Genomic DNA, 19,198 nt, shown 5'->3' with positions numbered 1-19,198 from the left:
GTTCCCAGCTGGAGAAACTGATTGAGTTGGGGCACATAGACCAATACATAGGTGTGTTGATTTCACTCACCCTTGAGTCCGCCGCCGTCCATCGCAACCACCTGGATGGAGTAGTCCGGGGTGCGTTCCCTGTCCAGACAGCAGACCGCTGTTCTGATGAGTCCCGTCTCCGGCTCGATCTCGAAGATGGGCGCCCCCGTCTCCTCCTCGATGACGTTCTTCTCTATCGAGTAGATTAGCTTGGCGTTGGTGCTCTCGTTGGGATCGTCGTAGTCGACGGCGGACATGGTCATCACCGAACTGCCGGCGGTGCCGTTTTCGGTGACGTTCCCAAAGTAGGTGCCCTGCGGGAACTGCGGCGCATTGTCGTTGATGTCCTTCAAGTTTACCTGGATGTCCGCATAGCCGACCAGGCCCTCGCCGCCTTCGTCCTGGGCGAAAACTGTGAAGCGCCACTGTGGCCTGCCATTGGGCTGATCACGGTCCAGAGGCTGTGAAGCACACACAAATTATTAATATATTCAAAAAAATGTATTCAAAATTGTTATAAAAACAAAATATTCCAATTTCGGGTCTGGAAACGCTCACAATTACCTTACAGTAAAATGTTTCATTCAGTTAACATGAATTGGAAAGAACTACTGCGTTTCTCAAAGTGTACAAAATGGATTTGATTTGGCAGCTGTTTGTTTGCTTGCAAATTATTTTATGCCCCTCGGTTAACTGTAACTGAGTCTGAGTTTTAGATCCTAGAAGCCCATGAGCCTCTGGTTTGTTGTTTGCTCCTAACCTGGCTTTGATGGCATTGTGGTCGTAGGTGGTATTACACACACAAGTCTGTTATTCGATTTCTCATTAAATGAGTTATCCACACGAGATTGCATTGGCAATGACAAAATAAAAGCCATCAATTCGATTGGAACGTCCCTCAGTATTCGTTTGATTTGTTTGTGTTTGCCAGTGCGTTGGCCCTGTCAACCTTTTGGTTTTGGCCTGGCTTTGGCCCCTATTCAAATTACCCTTAAACATTGCTGGCTCAGCTAATGCATATAGTATTATACCTTAACAAAATGTATTCAATGTGTTGGTGGTCGGTCTGAAGGACAATTTGCTTTACGATGAATTAATTCTGTAGTCTTATTGAAGTAAATGAAAGCTTAGTCTTGCATTAAGTCTGCAGACACAGGAAATGTGTTGGTTTGGCTAAAATAAATACTTGGAAGACTCTAACGTGTTATTTCTAAGAGAATATTTAAGTGGTCGAAAAAGCCTTGTTATAAATTTATTAGTCACAGTTATTCAACATTTTTTCTTATTCACTTAACTAATTTAATTTAATAATAAAATTTTGTTATTCTAAGCTAGGTCTTAATTAAATAGATCTATAGATCCTTAAAATGTATTTTAAACTAGCTGACATGGATAACTCCTTTCATTCCATTTGGCTTTATTTGAACCACACCAGTTAACCAATTCGATTGCCGTTCGCTCAGCTGTAGGCAAATGAACTTTAAAACTCCGTTCGCTCAATTAAAGCAGTGGAAAAAATGGTTTCTCTGCCTCGTGACACGTAATGCAATCGCAATTACAAATTAAATGCCGGCAAGTGGCATCCGCCAAACGAAGAAGCCCCCGACCTCAGAACCCTCTCGACTCGCAACTTTTTTTTCCAAACCCCATTTTCCCGCCTGATTTTACACACAATTTTATGCGAGGCGACCGCGCCACCAATAACGAACGACGAACGTCATTTACATGTGGTTGGTTGTAGAGCGTCAAGACCACAAATGCCACATGCTGTCGCTGCCCCGCCCACTGCCACCCACCACCCACAACCCACTTTAACCCTATCGCATCAGAGAACTGCCCTATCCGCCGGCAACAAAACAAATAAAGCCAACCGCTACCGGCAACATTTGAACATTTTATGCAGAATGCGAATCGGAGTGGTGCTTTTAAAGGCTCGTACTTTGTAAAGTTCTGGGATGTAACTTAGATTAAAAAAAAATTAGCTCATTAGAAATATTTAATTGCGCTAATAGAAACATATTAACAAGAAAGTAGACTGGATTGGGTACCGATATCTAAGCGTAGATAATTTTTGTTCTCACATTTAGTTAGTTTGGAATTATCAATATTAAATTTGAAATCTAAAATTTATTATCATTTAATTATCAATATTTACACCCATACTAACCAGTCATTTTAGTTAGCTTCTATGAACCCATATACCTCCTCTTTTATAATCCATAGTGAGCAACACTAATTTCCACTCGTTCGCTTGGTGCCACTTTGACTCGTTAGTTTTTATGGACTTTGTGCGAAATTAATTGGAGTCTATGTATCTGACAACCGACAGTGGCACTTTTTTTTTGCATCTAAATGACATTTTTTTGTTTGCGCCATGGACCATGAAACAGTGGGCGTGGCATTTGTGTGTGTGTGTGGTTTGACACAGTTTTAAATTAATCATACGCCTCCGAACCGCGTGGAAAGCTTTACAATTTACAAAAGTCGCGCAATCGAGGGTGGTAAGGGATGACAGCAATCAGAAGCCGACAAAAAGTGTTAAATATTGAACACGTTTTCAAGCTCGCCCGGCTATGAAAAGAGTGAAGCAGTGGCAAAAAAGTGAAAAGCAGTGTCAAGTCATTCAACGCTTTTTGTGAACATCTATACGCTGGTTGGTTGTAGTAGTTTATTAAATTAATGTGGTTTCCAGAAGTCTGAAAAATATTAACAGATATATTAATAAAAAAGTATTTAATTCAATAATAGTTTTTTAAATTCGGATTTTAATTACTCAAGTTTTTTGTGTCATAAATAAAACTTATTTTTACGAAACTAAACTAACTTTTATCACACAAATGCAAACTTTTTAATATATTTATCTTTTAAAAAGTTGATCTTGCTTCTTGACCAAACTTAATTTAACAAATTATATATTTTAAGGAGTACTTTTTGAAGTAAGCATTTTTACTACCTATAAAGTAAATGGCGTTTCCCAGAACTTATTTAAAAACAGCTTTTTTGACAGCAAAGCTCCCAAGGTCAGCCAACTCGCATAAATTCAGGGTAGACTGTAGACCCATTTCCATGTCGCTGTGAACTCATTTTTTTAACTTTTCACTCGTCACACAATATAAACTGTGTGAGCATAAACTGTGGCTCAATTGTAAACGGCAAAAGCGAAAGCCCCGCTGTCAAAAAATAGCCCCCGGGGCTTATAGAGTACCCCCGGCCAAAGTACAAACGAAAAAGTTGTTTCCCGGTTTTTGTTCATTATTTTTTTTTTGGATTGAGCGCCATTTGCACGGTTTGCTGTTAAGGGGGAAATTTTAACTGGCTTTCATTACGCTCGTTTTACGAGGGGACTCGAAATTGGAATCTGTTTAAGAACAACAAGCTGTGGACCCACGCTCACTTACCTTAAGTACAAAAATATCGCCAGTCGTGCGATTTATATCAAATTTACTATTCGCTGGATTATCAGGGTCGATGCCCTGGCCAGTGAGGAAATATACAATATTTATTGGTCTATCTACATCGCCGTCGGTGGCTGTGACCTGCAACGAAACGGAAAAGAGAACGAAATTCGGTTGGTTACAAAAAGTGCATTATTCGGCGGGGATAAAGATTCAGGTTGGGGAAAGCTGGACGCTGCTTACAATATTGGAGGCTATAAATCAAATATGCAAATGAGCCAAATGCTTTAAATGTCCAATAAAGGGCAACGTGAATGTTGAAATGGGAAAAATACGGTACGGGGCCGGGAAAATCTGGGCTGTGGGCGTGGCTGGTATTTTTCCTTTTACTCGCCAGATTGCTTGTAAATTTATGCTTTGATTTTTTTAGATCTTTTATTTTTTTGCACATTTTATTTTGGCCCTCTCTTGCGATGGCCACAAAATATTTTCATTGAAACTGCTAAAATTACAGAGATTTATGTAATTATTCAATCGGATTTTGGTCTTTTCTTTTGTTATATTGTTTTATTTTTATTTTGTTTCGTTTTCGGTTTGCGATTGGTAAATTAAATCAGCATTTAAGAGCATTTTCTGAGAATATTGGATCATAGGCAAAATTGTTATGGACTTTGATTGGGTTCAATGAGAGTTTGGGCAATTGAATAAAATCAAATAAATAAAATACAATGAAGCAGTTCTCTAAATCTGAAACAAGCTAAAAATACATGGTAAATATCTAGAAATTCCTTTGGACATTTACTTGTTTAAGCCTCTTTACAGTAATGGGAATAATAAGTGAGTGAATAAATTTTCCTTTAAGCGCAACGAGCAGGATGAAAACTTAAAAGTTCTGGTAATCGCTTTTTAACAACAAGACACAACACAATACACGAGCATTAAAAACAAAATGAATACACATAAACAAATAATTTTATAATTGTTATGCAAACACTATTTTTGATTAAGCCTAAAAATTAATAATTTTATTAATGTGAATAAACCAAAATAGTCAAGTGTATTAAAATCCGGCCAGTCCCAAAATATATGAGGAAAACGCGATGATTTCGAGTCATGTATAAATTTAACGATAAAAATACTGTCAGATATCAGTATTTTTATCGTTAAATTTATACATGATTCGAAATCATACTGATATCTGACAGTATATTTATCGTTAAATTTAAAAGCTTAATTTTAAATTTGAATCGCTCTGAATAAATCTGAATTTGTTTCTTTCCGTGCAGTAAACGGAAATCTCTTTACTGATGCCGAGAACAACGGAGTTGCAAAGCCTTCTAACAGTTTTCGTGTCAATTAAAGACAATAATTGCCTTGTTCAGTTTGCATCTCATCTCTCTTTGTATCTTTTTTGCCTGTACAAAGTGGATTGCGGACTGCGCAGATGTATCTATGGAAACAAAATCAGTTATGCACGAATCCTGCATGTGTGCAACCCATTTTCTATTATAATAAAAGAAAGGCGAGTTTCAGATGACAATTACAAGCAAACTTGTAGCAATATCCTCTGGGTCCTTGGTCCATTAAATCATCGTCACGTGTTAAGTGCCTGCCATTGCCACCCATCCCAATCCTCATACCCATACCCAAATCCATTTTCAGCAGCCATCCGCTTCCCGCTGCACATTCACAATGCGACAATTTACGTTAAATGTTGAACACAATTTGATATGACAAAAGAGTTGTCTACGTGCCATCATTGTGCCCATTATTATTGCCCCGCCCATTTCGGAGGGCGGAAGCGAGCCTTCAAGCTGCGTGCCATTGTCCTCTCGCCCAGCATACACACATTCCCGGTCGCCCATTAATGTCCATAATTTAAAGGCCTTCGCCACCAAAAACCACCCACCCACCTATAGAATCCTCGCAAGTGCTGCACTTTATATAAAAATATTTGCATTTCATTTTCCAAGCACAGAAATCAATTTGCGTCCAAAGGTGTCGGCGCCAGCAAACGCATTCCATTCAGCTTGTATCTCCACAAATGCGGCATACACGCGTATATAAAAATATCGCCCATAATGGGACCCGCCGTGACAATGCTCCTCCGGTAGCACTTCGGCCATAAATGTGTAATTAAAAATTCGCCTTGTTTTTTCGCCGCTTCTTGTTTATTGGTTGCGTGTACGCCCGCTGAGCTGTGCATTTTTAATTTGTATTTAATGTTAAAAAATGAAAATAGTGGGCATTAATTAAATGCCCTTCGAAATAATTGATGGTAAATTAAATAAACGGAAACTTTGGGACCTCTCTTAATTTCAGTTTCGTCTATTCTTAAACACGATAAAAAATATGTTGGTCATTGAAATACAAACTCTACATATTATTTTGTGTTCAAAAAAATTAACAAAAAAAGTCTTGATTTTTTAATAATAATCTTAATTGAATGGAAACTTGCGTTTTTCTGTCAATTTTATTTTTTTCCCAAATTGCTGTTTGTATCCATATAAATGGTATTTTGCTTAATGCATCAGTTAAAGTGTATTCAAATTTTGATGTGGTCATAAACTTGCCTTTCACTACACTGGCCTTTATGTTGGTAAATAATGGCATGAATAAAAGTCGCTTGTACGAATATGCATATATATATTTTTTCGTTTTTTTCCTTACATGAGCATGCCTGTTTACTTACGCTTGTAGTTGATGAATGTATTTGCGTATGTGTGCGCTTTTTACTGCCGTTGTGCAACTATCACGTTATTATTAATGAATGAGTATTTATTTGGGTTTACGGATGAATTGCTCCACGCAAGTGAAGAACTTTTCTCTGAACTTTATCCCACTTTTCCGCATTTTCCCTATTTTTCCCAGTCACTTTCTGTGTGCTATCCGTTCGCCACTTGAGTTTTAAGCCTGTTGTTTTCCCTCGGCCTGCCATTCCCTTTTTTATTGCAAAGTTTTTGGCTTTTTATGCAAATTACGTGTATTGAATATATTGTTTTCGGCTCGTGTTTGTTCTGATGTTCATGCCGTTGACCAAGTATCAATATTTACATTTTGTAAACCCAATAAGGCGATAAATGGTGCCCCAAAAAGGGCGGCCAAAGTTTTAGATTGGAAAACTAACCTGCAGTATGCGCTTGGGCAGATTGCGATCGTCTTCCTCAGTGATTTGTGTGCGATATGTTTGACGATCGAATACGGGTGGATTATCGTTGACATCGCGAACGTTGATCACAACGGTGGTGTAGTTGTTTTTGCGATTTCGCGTCGCCTCCAGCCGCAGTTCGTACTGTAAGTAAGTGTGATATTAAATGATATTAAATTTAAAATATTTTCATAACAAAACATTAATAGTAAACCAATAAAAAAAATCTTTTACGGTACAGTTCCCGCCACTTTTGATATTTTCAAATTCTGAACACAACCGCTCCACGTCAAACCAGGTAAAACTAAATAAAATAGTAAATTTATTTGTACATATATAGTGCCTTGCAACTGACGCGAAGGACTGCTAATGCAGCAAAGTTAGTAACAAACAAACTTTTTGCCTAATCCAGTAAAAACGTTTTGAAAGTTAAAAATACATTTATGGGTACTTCCAACGGAAATTTTTCACATATGAAAAAATTGACAATGCTACCAGCAAAGAGATTTATTCTGCCCCAACGTTTTTAATGCGCCTGATGCCAAAAAATGGTGCCACTGTCGATTCACAATTTGAGCAACAAAAGCCAAATTCGCATGAATGGTCAGTGAAACTTTTTTCCACGGGTAGAACAAAACAAATTGCAAAAAAGTAGAACCAAATACGAAATTGGCAACACATGTTCCGGCTGCTGTGGCTTGTTGTTTTGGTTGTGGCACTGCCAGTGCTTGTTGCATGGCTGGGCATTGACAGCTACACGGATTTCCAGTCCTGTGGGGAGGGCAAAACAAGTTGCGTATAGGTGATGACTACGCGATGCAGGATGTAGGGGATTTTTATCTTGCACACAGAAAAAATTGCCAAAAATAGTATTTAATTGGGTGGTCTTTTTCATACTTAAACGGATTTTATCATTTCGGTGTTTCAATACAACACTGCAATAATTTAATTTTTCGATAAAACAAATATAACTAAAACCTGAAAGCAAAATTTTAAAGAAATAGTAGTATTCAGTAGCCGGTGTATATAATAATAAAAAACATATTTAAGAAAAAAAAGAAACTAAGGAAATTGTTGTGTTATTATATTTAAACCATTCATAATTTTCATAATCAGCATTTTTTCTCAGTGCTCGATGGGTGCGTGAACAATCATGTTCAAAATGCGCATTGGGAAATGTAACGACAGCTGTAGCTGTCTATATATCCCTTGCACGCCCTTAGCTCTCCAAGATGGAAATGCTTTCTGCATGTAAGCGAATTTGCCTTTTTTCGGATTAATTTTTTTATACGCCTCGCCTTGCCTGGTCGAAAGTTTTGCCAGCCCACCAAAAGTTCTGCATAGTTTTACATATTTCCACTATTTTTTGTTGCTCCTCGCCAAAGCACAAAAATATATAAATTATGCATGCAACACAAAGTTGGGACCGGGAAAAAAAAAATTGGACCAAGAAAAATGTGCATCAACTTGTAGACAAGTGGGTACACAAGGAGAAATAAATTAGGCATGAAATAAATTATTTATCTTGCCTTTCTTTTGTGGGTTAGTTCTAAGACCCACAACAGAAAAACCATTGCATAAAAATAAACTTATTAATATAATAATTATATTTTGTGTTGATTAAAATTTTATTTTAGCAAACATGTACTGAGGCCTATCTTAGATTTGGTTACAAATAATTATATTTTTCTCAGTTTAATCTAGTGACATGGTTAAAACAAGCCTGTCAGCAGTTGTAGACAGTCCCAGAGCAGTTGACTACTTACCCTTGGCCGCGCTTCGTAGTCGAGTGGACTTGCCACGTAAATGACACCGGTGGTGTTCTGTACGGCAAAGGCATTGCCTATGTTACCGCCTGTGATCTGGTATCGAATATTCGTCGCTGCAAAGAGATAATAGGAGTAAGTCGTTAATAAATATACATTTTTTGTAGAGGGGGTAATTATGTAGGTTTATATACCCAGCGTATAATTAACAAAAATTAATCCACTTTAAGTCTATTAAGAATAAAAAAAGTTGAAAAGTATTCCAAAGAGGAATTATTATTTCCTAAGCCTATTCTAACAATTCCCTTTTTATTAAAAAATGTAAGTGAATGTAAAAAATTCACTAAGCAAAAAGGTATTGTTTTGCAGATGGTAGCAGTCTTAATTTGTTATTTTTTTCGGTGATTGTCGTCTTAAAATATTTTATTATTAATTTGTTAACCACCTTTGGTTACATAAAATTTTTCTAAGTTTCAGTGTTTGAGCTCTTTAAATATCCAAAATAAAAAGCAATAGACTCCTTCCTCATGTCTCAAGATTTAAAAACAATGAACAAAGTCAAAGTGACAAAATAAAAATGCAGACAGCACGAGGAAACATAACAAAGTTAATTAAAAAACCTTTTGCACCCACGGGAAAGACCCTAATGTTTCCAGGGAATGCCATCAACAACAAGATGACATATATAGAAATATACTTATTTCATGTTTAAACAGCCTGCGAAAGTGTTGTATTTGCTGGCGGAATATGGAAATGCTCTCACATGTGACAACCAGCACACGTCTGGGGAAAGTGGGGGAAAGTGCGGACAAGGGGGCTGATGTTGCCACATTGTCTGTGCATTTATGCGAAAATGTGTAAAGCAAACATTAGCGCAAATTAGCGACGCGTAAATCGCTTAACCTGCTCGACTAGCTGAAGATGGGAGGGGACTGGATGAGCAGGACGTCAGCCAGCAGGAGTTTTGAGGAGCAAAAACTTGGCCACATTTGGCTTTTGCTGTTTGTGGGCTTACAGCATTCTGCACAATTAAGCAACTTTTTGGAGAGCTGAACGAAAAGTCTCTGGAAGCCTAAAAAAAAAATGGTAGCTAATAATATATTATCCGAATTATAAAGAATCGAATGTTATTATAATAACATACATACTTATCATAGTTATGTTTAATGATTAAAAGCTTTTCATTTTAAGAAAATAAATGTATATTAAAGTAACAAACACAATTCTTTTTCGTAAAATGTAACTTAAAATTTAACAATTTGGGCTATGACAAATAACTGGCATTCTGCCCACCTTCTCGCTGCATTTGATCGTGGGTGAACTTGATAAAAATGTCATATTGTTCCGCCATTTTTTGGGTCAACTCCAATTCAAATTCCTCCTTGACGCGATTTTCACATTGCTGCAACATTCCGCAGAAAATTGATTGTAATTGCTCAAAGCTAAACAGTTTTTGATTATCCGGAGCAGCTATCTTTGTAGCATTAGCTTTAAATGTCCGGGAATCTATTTCCGAATCACTGGAATCGGTATCAAGCAGTACTGGTAAACCTTTCAAAAAATCTCTTGGAATTTTTGGATCCTTATCTTTACATATTTTAGAGGGTAATTTTGTTATATTCAGTTCTTGACAACGAAGTCGCCTTCGTTTTGCAGGGGAATGATCCGTCGAATTGTCCTCCAATATTAGGAAACGCTTCAGGGATAAGCAATTCATGTCTGTGTCCTTTTTAGATTTTTTTATGCGTTAAAATATGATTTATATATTATTTGAGGTCTGTTCACTTTGATGTGAAAATATGATCTGATAACATTTTAGGAAAATGAGTCCTACCATATCTAACCTCGCCTACTATATAATTTCATCTGATAATATTTGAACATTATTAACTAACAATTATCTGTCATACAATTATTAGTATTATTTTAGTAATCAGCGATCAAGTTCTTCTGCAGCAGCCCTCGCTCACGATACTTATTTTATATTCTTTTTCTTTTTAAGTGCTCAAAAAAAAACCTATAAAATGACTCTTTTCTGGTTTTTAGGTTGTTGTTTTTATTTTTTGAAAGCACAGGCAATAAGAACAACTGGGACATTAGGAGTAGCTCAGGCGAGTCGTGTTAAGTAGTCCCCAGTCTTTGACAATGACGTTTACAATTTACGATGTCATGACGCCATTTTTAAATCACTGATAATGATAATAAATTAATATACAGACACCAGAGGCCCAGGCACACATGGGAGCAGCCCAGGCAGTAAAAGTATCCCTCCCTGCCTTTCAGATGCTCTGCCATGTTGTCTGCGTACTTATTTAGCATGAAAAGTCATTTTAAGAAGTGGAGGGAAAATCATTCTTGCTTTTTGCCCTGGTTTTGATCTTAGGTCTTCGTGTGCTCCCTTCTCTCTTTTGCTTTTTATTTGAAGGTTGGGGGCTTTAGCTAAGTGTTTTTATGGCACACACTGAAAGGTTGTGAAAGTCCTTGTTTATTTTTCAGCACCTCTTAGGTGGGTCTTTAAAAATGATTTCTTAAAGCTATGGGATGCCTGGAGAATAAATGAGCATCGTTTGCATTGGGCTAAGGATAAACTTCTTCGAACTGCTTCGAATGTGACAACATTTGGCCAACACATGGCAACCACTCGCGCACTTTCAAATAAATAATCTTTTCGCTCATAAATTCGCGATGTGGCACGCAATGGCACAAAGTTTTACGGCCCCGTTCGTATTTCGAAGTAGACACAAACACAGCAACGCAAGGAATCGCATAAAAGATTTGTCCTGACCCTGTTTCGTTAGAAGCAGCCTTCAATTCATATCCTACACATTGAAGTGAAATCCTTTCCCGTCGGCAAGCAGTTCAAAATTTCGTGTGCCCATTTATTTTTCCGTTTGCCGGCGATATACTTATTTTTCTACGGAGATTACACTGGTCTATACTGCATTTTATTTTAAGATGACTTACATTTTTATTAAAATGATCTAGAATGATTTTTTATAAAAAAATATATAAGTATTTGGAAGTGAATACTGTCAATTGATTTAAATCAATCAACGTGTAAGGAAATCCTTAGTTAAAATATATAAAATTTAAGAAATTAACCAATTTGTAGGATTTCATTAGATTCGACCAATTCGACCAATTCGACCAATCTAAATTTCTATGATTCTTTCTACACAGTTTGTTCGATAATATTTGTTTTTAGAACGCTACCATGTTCATCATGTTCCAACTATTATATGTTTTTATATTCAATTTTTTTTTTATTTAAGTTAACCTTATTTTTGTGCCACTGTGTTATTGTTGTGAGAGCAGTTCTGCTTTTTTCCAATTCGGGTTAATGCTTTTTTTCGCAGTCGTCGCGTCGGCGACAACAAGGACTCAGACTATTCTCGGGTATCCTTTGCGAGCTGTTGCCAGTGGGTAGATTGAGCCAAGAGGAGACAAAGTTCTACCCGCAAGTTTGGCGCTCACTTCGTTGGGAAAAGTTGTTAAACGCCTTCAATGGGGTTTTGAATGTTTTTCGTGCTGCAAATCGAATCTCCCCTCTCTATTAACAATAATAATTTCCGCATGGGAATCAATAGCCAGATATACAAATACGCATATTATATGCTCACTTGCTCTTTGTGTTTGTCTTTGTATTTATGGATTTATGCATGACTATGAGCTGTATCTTCTACTGTGAATCTTATGCTTCAATGAGCCTATACTTGTTAATATTTCGTAAATATTTGCGGTACATGCCCGTTGCCTAATAATATTTGACAATGGCTGCACACAGCCACATACATTGCGAAGTATTAAAATAAATAAATGTTGTAAATGTATATTATGGCAGCGTGGAAGGGAAAAATATTCTCAAACGCCGCTTTAACATTTATGCATAAATTTGGTATGGCCCCATGAGGGAAATCGCCAAATTGGTTTTTTCTAAATGTTTATGACGTCCTATATATACATTTTCGTATAATTTTTTGTGCTTTATGGAAGGAAGTTGTAGAAATCATGGCTTAAACTGACTGAAAATGTCTCTGTCGCATGAATTGCCAAAACTCAAGCAATTGATTGTTTTCCGATGACTTTGTTGTTGCTGTCTTACGTAAGTAGGCAAAATGAAGCTATCAATGCATGAAGTCTTATTTAAAAATTTGTTGACTAATTTATTTTATTACATTTAATGAACGTATGCATTTAAATGGCTTCACAGTTGGCCGAGCAACTTAATTAATGTCATTTCTGTGGAAACACAAAGTAACAAAATCATTACTTAAGTAATAATGGTTGTTAGGGAAAAATATATCCAACTATTGTAATAAGTTTTATTTTACAAATTTTTTATGCCTAATAAATATTTTGTTTTAAATACATGAAAAACAAATTACAATTTCTGTACTTTGCCTAACTTGTAACCTATTACTTTCTAGTTGCTGAAACAACGTGTGTATATATGTCTTTAGATAAGGTTCACAGACATCCATTAGCAATTCAGCACCTGAATCAACTGTCTATATCTTTTAAATGCAAATCATTACCCATGACATGAGCACGTACCCTGGACAATTACAATTAAAGACACACTTAATTAAATCAATTGGCAATTTATGTAAAATATATTCTTTTGCTCGAGCGATTGAGTACAAATATCCCTAGCTCGAGCATAAATCCAATTTTCTGCAAGGGCAAAATCACATTAAACTAGATGAAGGGATGGTTTATTGCTGATGTCTGGTACTTGGATTGTTACTCACACTCATTGTGATCCTTGGCGTTGACAGTGAGGACTGTGCTCTGCAAGTCGGCATTCTCATCGATTTCAGTCTCGTACAGAAATCTATCGAAATATGGCGGCGAATCGTTTTTGTCGGCAATACCAATGCGTACAAATTTTGTAACTGCAAATGAGAAAAAAGAAGGCAAGCCATGATATAGATACTATATAAATAGATTGCTTGGTTGCATGCTGTTAGTGTATGAAATGCCAATAACCAGCATTAATTATAGCATATTTATTGATTGACAATTGCGCGCGTGCCTCCTTTGCGGTCGAGGAAGTCGTAAACTTGTCGGTTTATGTTCAAAACGTGGCAGGCATAAAAGAGGGAAATATGCCGCACATATCCCCCACTTTACTATACACGGAAAAAATATTAAGATTTAAGATTTATTTATTTATTTAATATAAATTCGATATTTACAAACTATTTTAATAAATTTTATTCAAAACATACTTAAAATTTACCAAATATGTTCCTAATTTTATATCAATTACAGATACATAGATTCATTTTATTCTATACTGTTGTTCTGTATCTTACCATAATATTTTGTAGTCTTGCTTAGAATTCACGTTAACCTATTCTTTAGGTGTAAAAATTCTATACTGTTGTTCTGTATCTAACCATAATATTTTGTAGTCTTGCTTAGAATTCACGTTAACCTATTCTTTGGGTGTAAGAATTCTTGACTGCCGAATTTTTGCATCCTGTTAAGTAAATTGTGAACAAGGCCCCTGCTAGGCCTGACAAAGTCTTCACCCAAATAGAACCAGCTATAGGAGCATGCAACGCAACTAAAGCCAACAGAAATCACAAAACAACTACTCAAAGCGAAAAGTTTGTGTCCTTCTCTTGGAGTCGAGAGCAAAATAAGTTCTCACAAAGTGCACAGCGAATTAAAGGTTTTCCGCCCTTCCCTTCGGAAACTGCAGCGACGTTTGTTTTCCTCGCTTTATTTGCTTATTTTCTGCTAATGTCTTGCCAAACAAAACTTTCTGGATAGTTGTGTAGTTTAGTTTTCGAAACGGGAACGTGCGTTAATGAGTTTTATTCGAGCAGGGGAGCTCGGAGCAAATACGGAAGGAATTTCACTTCACAAATAAGCGTGGATTTTTGCAATCCCCAAAGAGAGTTTGTAAACTTCGGTAAGCTCGACAATGGTTTTCCAAAAAAAAATATGAAAATTCCTCCATCGGGGCATTAAATAGTAATGCTCTTAGGCTATTAAGTTTTCCCTAAATAATTAAGTACCATTTTATATAACTGCCGGAACATTTTCAATAAAATTATTTTGTCAACGTAACTAACAAAGTGTTTTAAGCGTTCAATTTTCCCAAAAAAGCCTGGGAATGACTTCAAAAGGTCCTTAGCCTTGCTTTTGTATCAGTTCCCACATGACGAAAGCAATAATCTGTTTTCACAAAAAGCACAAAAAGATTGCACAGCTTGGGCGAAAATATAAGTACGATAAAATGTATATTTTCCTTAACAACCAGTGCAAAGTAACCGAGTCCGCCAGTCACACATCATAAAAGAGCAGAGCTGCAGTGTGGGAAAGGAAGAATTAATTTGGCCAGCAGGCGCTCGTTGCGCATACGTAATATTGAAAAGACGACAATTGCTGGGGCAATACTTTCGTCTGGAAGTGCATGCTTTTAAATGCACTCATATACCATAATCGTTTTTAAAGCAGCTTTAAAGTTGTCGCAATGTGGCCAAGAAAAATATGTCTGCGGTATTTTATAAAAATGCAGTTTATTTGTTCTTTATATACACTAAATGCAAAGGTTCTTTACTGTTTACCCTATTTTTAGGGCTGTTATTTTCGCAGACATTTGGCAAATTACTTAAATTCTGAAAACAATTTTTGGTAGTGTTGGGCAAACTTTGCCAAATTTGGTAGACTGTTTAATCTATTACAGCTCGGCTTGCTTTGTTTGTAAGTTAATTTGTCAAATGTTTAGGGCAGGGAAAAGTTCCAGAATTTAATTAAATATTGGACAGAAGAAAATAAATGTGCTCCAAATCTATTTTGGCAAAATGTGTTTATGACATGGCCTCTCAGTAATCTTTACTCACACACAAAATTCATTCGTTTGAAAGCTGAAGTCAAACTTGAAAATTCTATTCATTGAAAAGTGATAGAATTCAGGCCTTTCATACTCAAGTAAGGGGTTAGACAAATAGAATCTAATTTAGAAGTTAGCTCCTTGCTGTATTTAGCTCTCAGGTAAGTCTAGCACATGATATGGTCCTTCTTTTGGCCAAGAAAATGAAAGAAAATGAGAAATGAGCAAAGTAAATGTACACACATTCGTTTTTTTGGATTCATCAGCTCAAGCGAAAAGCTCGTATAAATAAGACCCCCAAAAAGAAGGTGAGGCGAGTCGAGTAGAAAGCGTTTAAGAAGAAAACTCCAAGGACCTTTACAAATGTGTGTAGCTACAATATACTGAATAAACACAAATACACACACAAGCAAGGCAAAGCAAACATCGCTGGCAGTTGAAATTGCATTTTGCTGTGTTTTTTCCTCTCGCTCTCAGCTATCTTGACTTAATTTTTTGGCACTCTGGCATTATGGGCAGGTAAACGGAAAGCTTTGGCATCGAATGGACTGTGTAATACTGACTGAAGGCAAGGGTAAACAACACAGAAAGTCAGATTGCGGAAAATCAAATTTACAAAGAAAATATGTTCGTTTAACATGCTTAATGGTATGTGAACAAAATGTATGTTATTGTTAGTAATTTTAATCAAATTAAACATAAATGGTCAAATACACAAGAAGAGATGTTAATAAATGATTATAATATTCTTTGCAGTTTAAATATTAAATTTTAAATCCAACCAAGAAAATTATATTATTCAATTTCAAATATATATAAGTCTAAAACTACATTTAAATTATAAAATAATAGATAAATGTTGAATTGATAAATAAATGTTGAATTGATAAATATATCGACTAAATCAGGTCTTAAACGTAATAAGCATTAAATTCAGAAAATATAAAGACTTTATCAAATAAAATACAGATTATAAAACAAATCTCTCATACAAAAAAATACCCTTCTGTGTACATTTTCATATTTCTTTAACCCCTTGTTTTACACTGTAGAAGAGCTGTGCTTGCTGTTTGGTTAAAGTGACTGCCTTTTTGTTGGAGTTAAATTGAGCGGCAAAGTGAACTGCACCCGAGTCATCAGCCAGCCAGCACGCTCTCGCTTTTCCGCTTTTCCCAACATTTCCCTTCCCCCATTTTCCTACTCTCGGCAGAGCGGCAGTCAAAAGGGCTCACTTTAAACTATTAACGTGCCAGTTGGAGGCGGGGGGCGTGGCCCGAAGGCAGTGGCAGGTGAGCAGCCGTCAGCTATTTATGGCCGCATAACTGGCACACTAACAAGCCCAGCCACGCCCCCTGCCGAGCCGCCACCGCCGCCTCCCACCTGCTGGTGAGCCATATGTCAGTCCATGAATGACTGGCAGCTGGCACTACTTTTTTTTCCTTCTTTTTTACACCCCCCGTAAACATTTCTCTATTTTATATGCTGCTTTAGAATTCGTTTTTGTTGTTCCTATTTTTTCCCCTTTTCTTTTTTGTGTTCAGTAAAGCAAAATAAATAAAATGCGGAGAGGGAAAAGGGAGAAATGTGTGCAAAGTGGCGTCAAATGTCAGTGCTGTTCAAATCAGCCATGGCAAACACAGATACACACGCGCTCGCAAAGCCAAAGATAGTCAAAGTAGTTTTTGTAGAGCAAAAAAAAGGGAAGCTACATTTTCCAAAAGGCAACAAAGCGCATCACATTAAAACTGACAGGATGGAAGGGGAAAAACTGTGGGACCTTTTCCTTTGACAACTGGAAGCTGCGAGGTTTTTACGGATCTGTCTTTGCTGTCACTGGATCTAGATTATCCCAATTTTGGGGTGGCATTTTCGGACCCAGCTGCCCGGCTTTCATATTTCATATTCGCTTTTTGTTAGATTAAGTTTTCTGTTATACATATGAAGCCAAATGTGATTGTGCTTTATTTTGGTTGACTTAACTTTGTTGAAAACGAAAACAACATTATTTAGTTTTTTTAATAAATGCATTTTTAAATATACAAACAAAATTTGGTTTCAGTTATAATTTGGCTATCAAAAAATGAAGTGCGTTTCAATAAAGTCACATAACTTTCATAACTCTTCGACAATTTTGTTGACTTAACTCATTAAGTTTCAGCCACAAACTTCAAAGAGTATTTGCTTACAAAGAAAACCAAATTTGTCTTATTAGTCACCTCGGGCGGTATAATGCCCAATTACATGTATTGGTTGCCGGAAAATCTAGTCAAATAAATGCCTTCAAAACTTATCCCGCAAATAAATAAATTACAAGTTTTAATTTGCTAATTAGTTTTTAGGACAAAGCGGTTGACAACAAAGCAAACAAACAGATAAATAAACCAAACCAAAAATGTATGTAAGCTGAATGCCAATGAATATATATCCATAGTGTATTTGTGGCAATATTTTAATCCTCAAGGCGTTTAACGGGGCTCAGTTCACACATTAAAAACAGCGCAAAACAATGCGTAATAAATTTTCAGTAACTTTATGATAATCTCATGTTGTGTTTACTCATGTATTTTGGATTAAGTTTTCGCTTTTAGTTTTCTGTGTAATATGCAAAAAAGTTTGTGGCTATCCTTAGTAAAACAAATATTGACGGAGATCGATGGGTAAAGGGCGGGGCGGAAATACCACCCAATTGTGCGTGTAAAAGTTATTATTAGTTTAATGCGCCACGTGTTAGCGAGCGGAAGAGGAAGGATGTTAACACTGCGTATGCGTGATATGTCATGTGGCAAAAGTTCAAACTGTCTGACAGTTTTTACACGCCCATTATGTTGATGTATGCAAAAGCCATGGGTGCTGCTTTGTTTGGCTGGATTTGTGAGTTAAAGCATTCGCATTTGACTTCTGACATAAATAATTGGGGGAAAGTGTGTGCGCATGGGAGTTTTTTAATTAGTTTTCTCATTAATTTATCGCTGCGGTGTGTTAACTTTGATCCTGCACACAACTGCGTTTGACACTTGACACTCGATATAAATGTACTATTAATAATAATGTTTATTCAGTAATTAGCATAAATAATAAATAGTATATTAACTAGGAAAAACTATACTGTAACATTTACACTTAATATTATAATATAAATAGTATTGATTTATATCTCACACTGGTAAAATACACATTTTAAATTTTTATTTTTTAGGTAGCTTTTGAACTTAAAACTAACTTTTTGTTTAAGTCCTTGCTGATTAGGCAAAAAACAAATCTCCCTGGAAAAAACATTTTGCTCATGCTCATCACCGCCGAAAGAAAAGTACAATTAAATCCGTTTAATGAACTCGTTGAACCCCACGAAATCCAAATAATACCCTTTGGACCCACTTGGCCGCGTATTCAATTCCCATTTTTTTTTTGTATCCAGTAACGTGCAGCTCATTAACTTTGATGATGGCCAACGCGAATTTTTTCGGGGCCTTTTGCATGGGCCTCTTTGTTGGGCCGAAATTTCAATTAAAACCGGGTCCAAGAGCGCGAAATATTTGTATTCATTAGCCTGCCCAATGATGATGATCGTTACCGACATCCGATGCCGGAAGTGACCTGCACTTCAGCTTTATCCGCCGCACTCACCCCCTGGCTTTTGTGCGAGTTAGCCAACATAAAAATTGTTAATTAAACTTATGAAATGTTTAGAAGAGGGTTTTTTTCACACCGTACATTCCGAGGCGCATTAAAATTCCTGGAAGTTTCCTTTCAGCCAGGGACTAATTAAAAAGTGTGCGCGGCGGCCAGTGACAAACAAAGCGTCAAACAGCAAAACAAAATAATCAGTAAAAAAAAAAACTGGCCGAAAGTATGGTGTACCGATATAAAAAAATATGGCGCAATTCTGGTGCCCTCGCCACTGCGCTGATGAGTTGACAAATATTTTGTCAGTCATAATGAGTTGTCGGGCTGGAAGACAAGGTACGGTGGAGCTTGCTTATGGTCCTCGTTTTCATCCCTCTTAACGCCGCTG

The 19,198-nt window shown here is 36.6% G+C and overlaps 2 protein-coding genes across 7 annotated transcripts in view; both read right to left on the bottom strand.

Moving 5' to 3' along the window:
- Positions 1–19,198, bottom strand: part of LOC128263064 (putative neural-cadherin 2) — a 119,247-nt gene that overhangs the window by 15,831 nt on the left and 84,218 nt on the right. For 5 of the 6 annotated variants that reach the window (XM_052997725.1, XM_052997727.1, XM_052997730.1 and 2 more), the window contains 5 exons: positions 13,091–13,234; positions 8,340–8,455; positions 6,553–6,717; positions 3,429–3,566; positions 71–491 (listed from right to left, as the gene is read on the bottom strand). In XM_052997725.1, the coding sequence (XP_052853685.1) occupies positions 71–491; positions 3,429–3,566; positions 6,553–6,717; positions 8,340–8,455; positions 13,091–13,234 (984 nt within the window). Of the gene's footprint in view, positions 1–70; positions 492–3,428; positions 3,567–6,552; positions 6,718–8,339; positions 8,456–13,090; positions 13,235–19,198 lie in introns of those variants that run through there. The other variant, XM_052997731.1, reaches the window with a different exon arrangement.
- LOC128263066 (akirin) lies at positions 9,524–10,170 on the bottom strand. The gene has a single exon (XM_052997737.1). The coding sequence runs from the start codon at positions 10,054–10,056 to the stop codon at positions 9,604–9,606; it is 453 nt and encodes a 150-aa protein (XP_052853697.1). The 5' UTR covers positions 10,057–10,170; the 3' UTR covers positions 9,524–9,603.

This window comes from Drosophila gunungcola, unplaced genomic scaffold (genome assembly GCF_025200985.1).
Source record: "Drosophila gunungcola strain Sukarami unplaced genomic scaffold, Dgunungcola_SK_2 000001F, whole genome shotgun sequence".
Classification (NCBI taxonomy): Eukaryota; Metazoa; Arthropoda; class Insecta; order Diptera; family Drosophilidae; genus Drosophila; species Drosophila gunungcola.
This window is presented reverse-complemented; position numbering and strand designations above follow the sequence as displayed.

Excerpts from the sequence above, each read along its gene's own strand:
- LOC128263066 (XM_052997737.1), bottom strand. The coding sequence starts at position 10,056 with ATGAATTGCTTATCCCTGAAGCGTTTCCTAATATTGGAGGACAATTCG.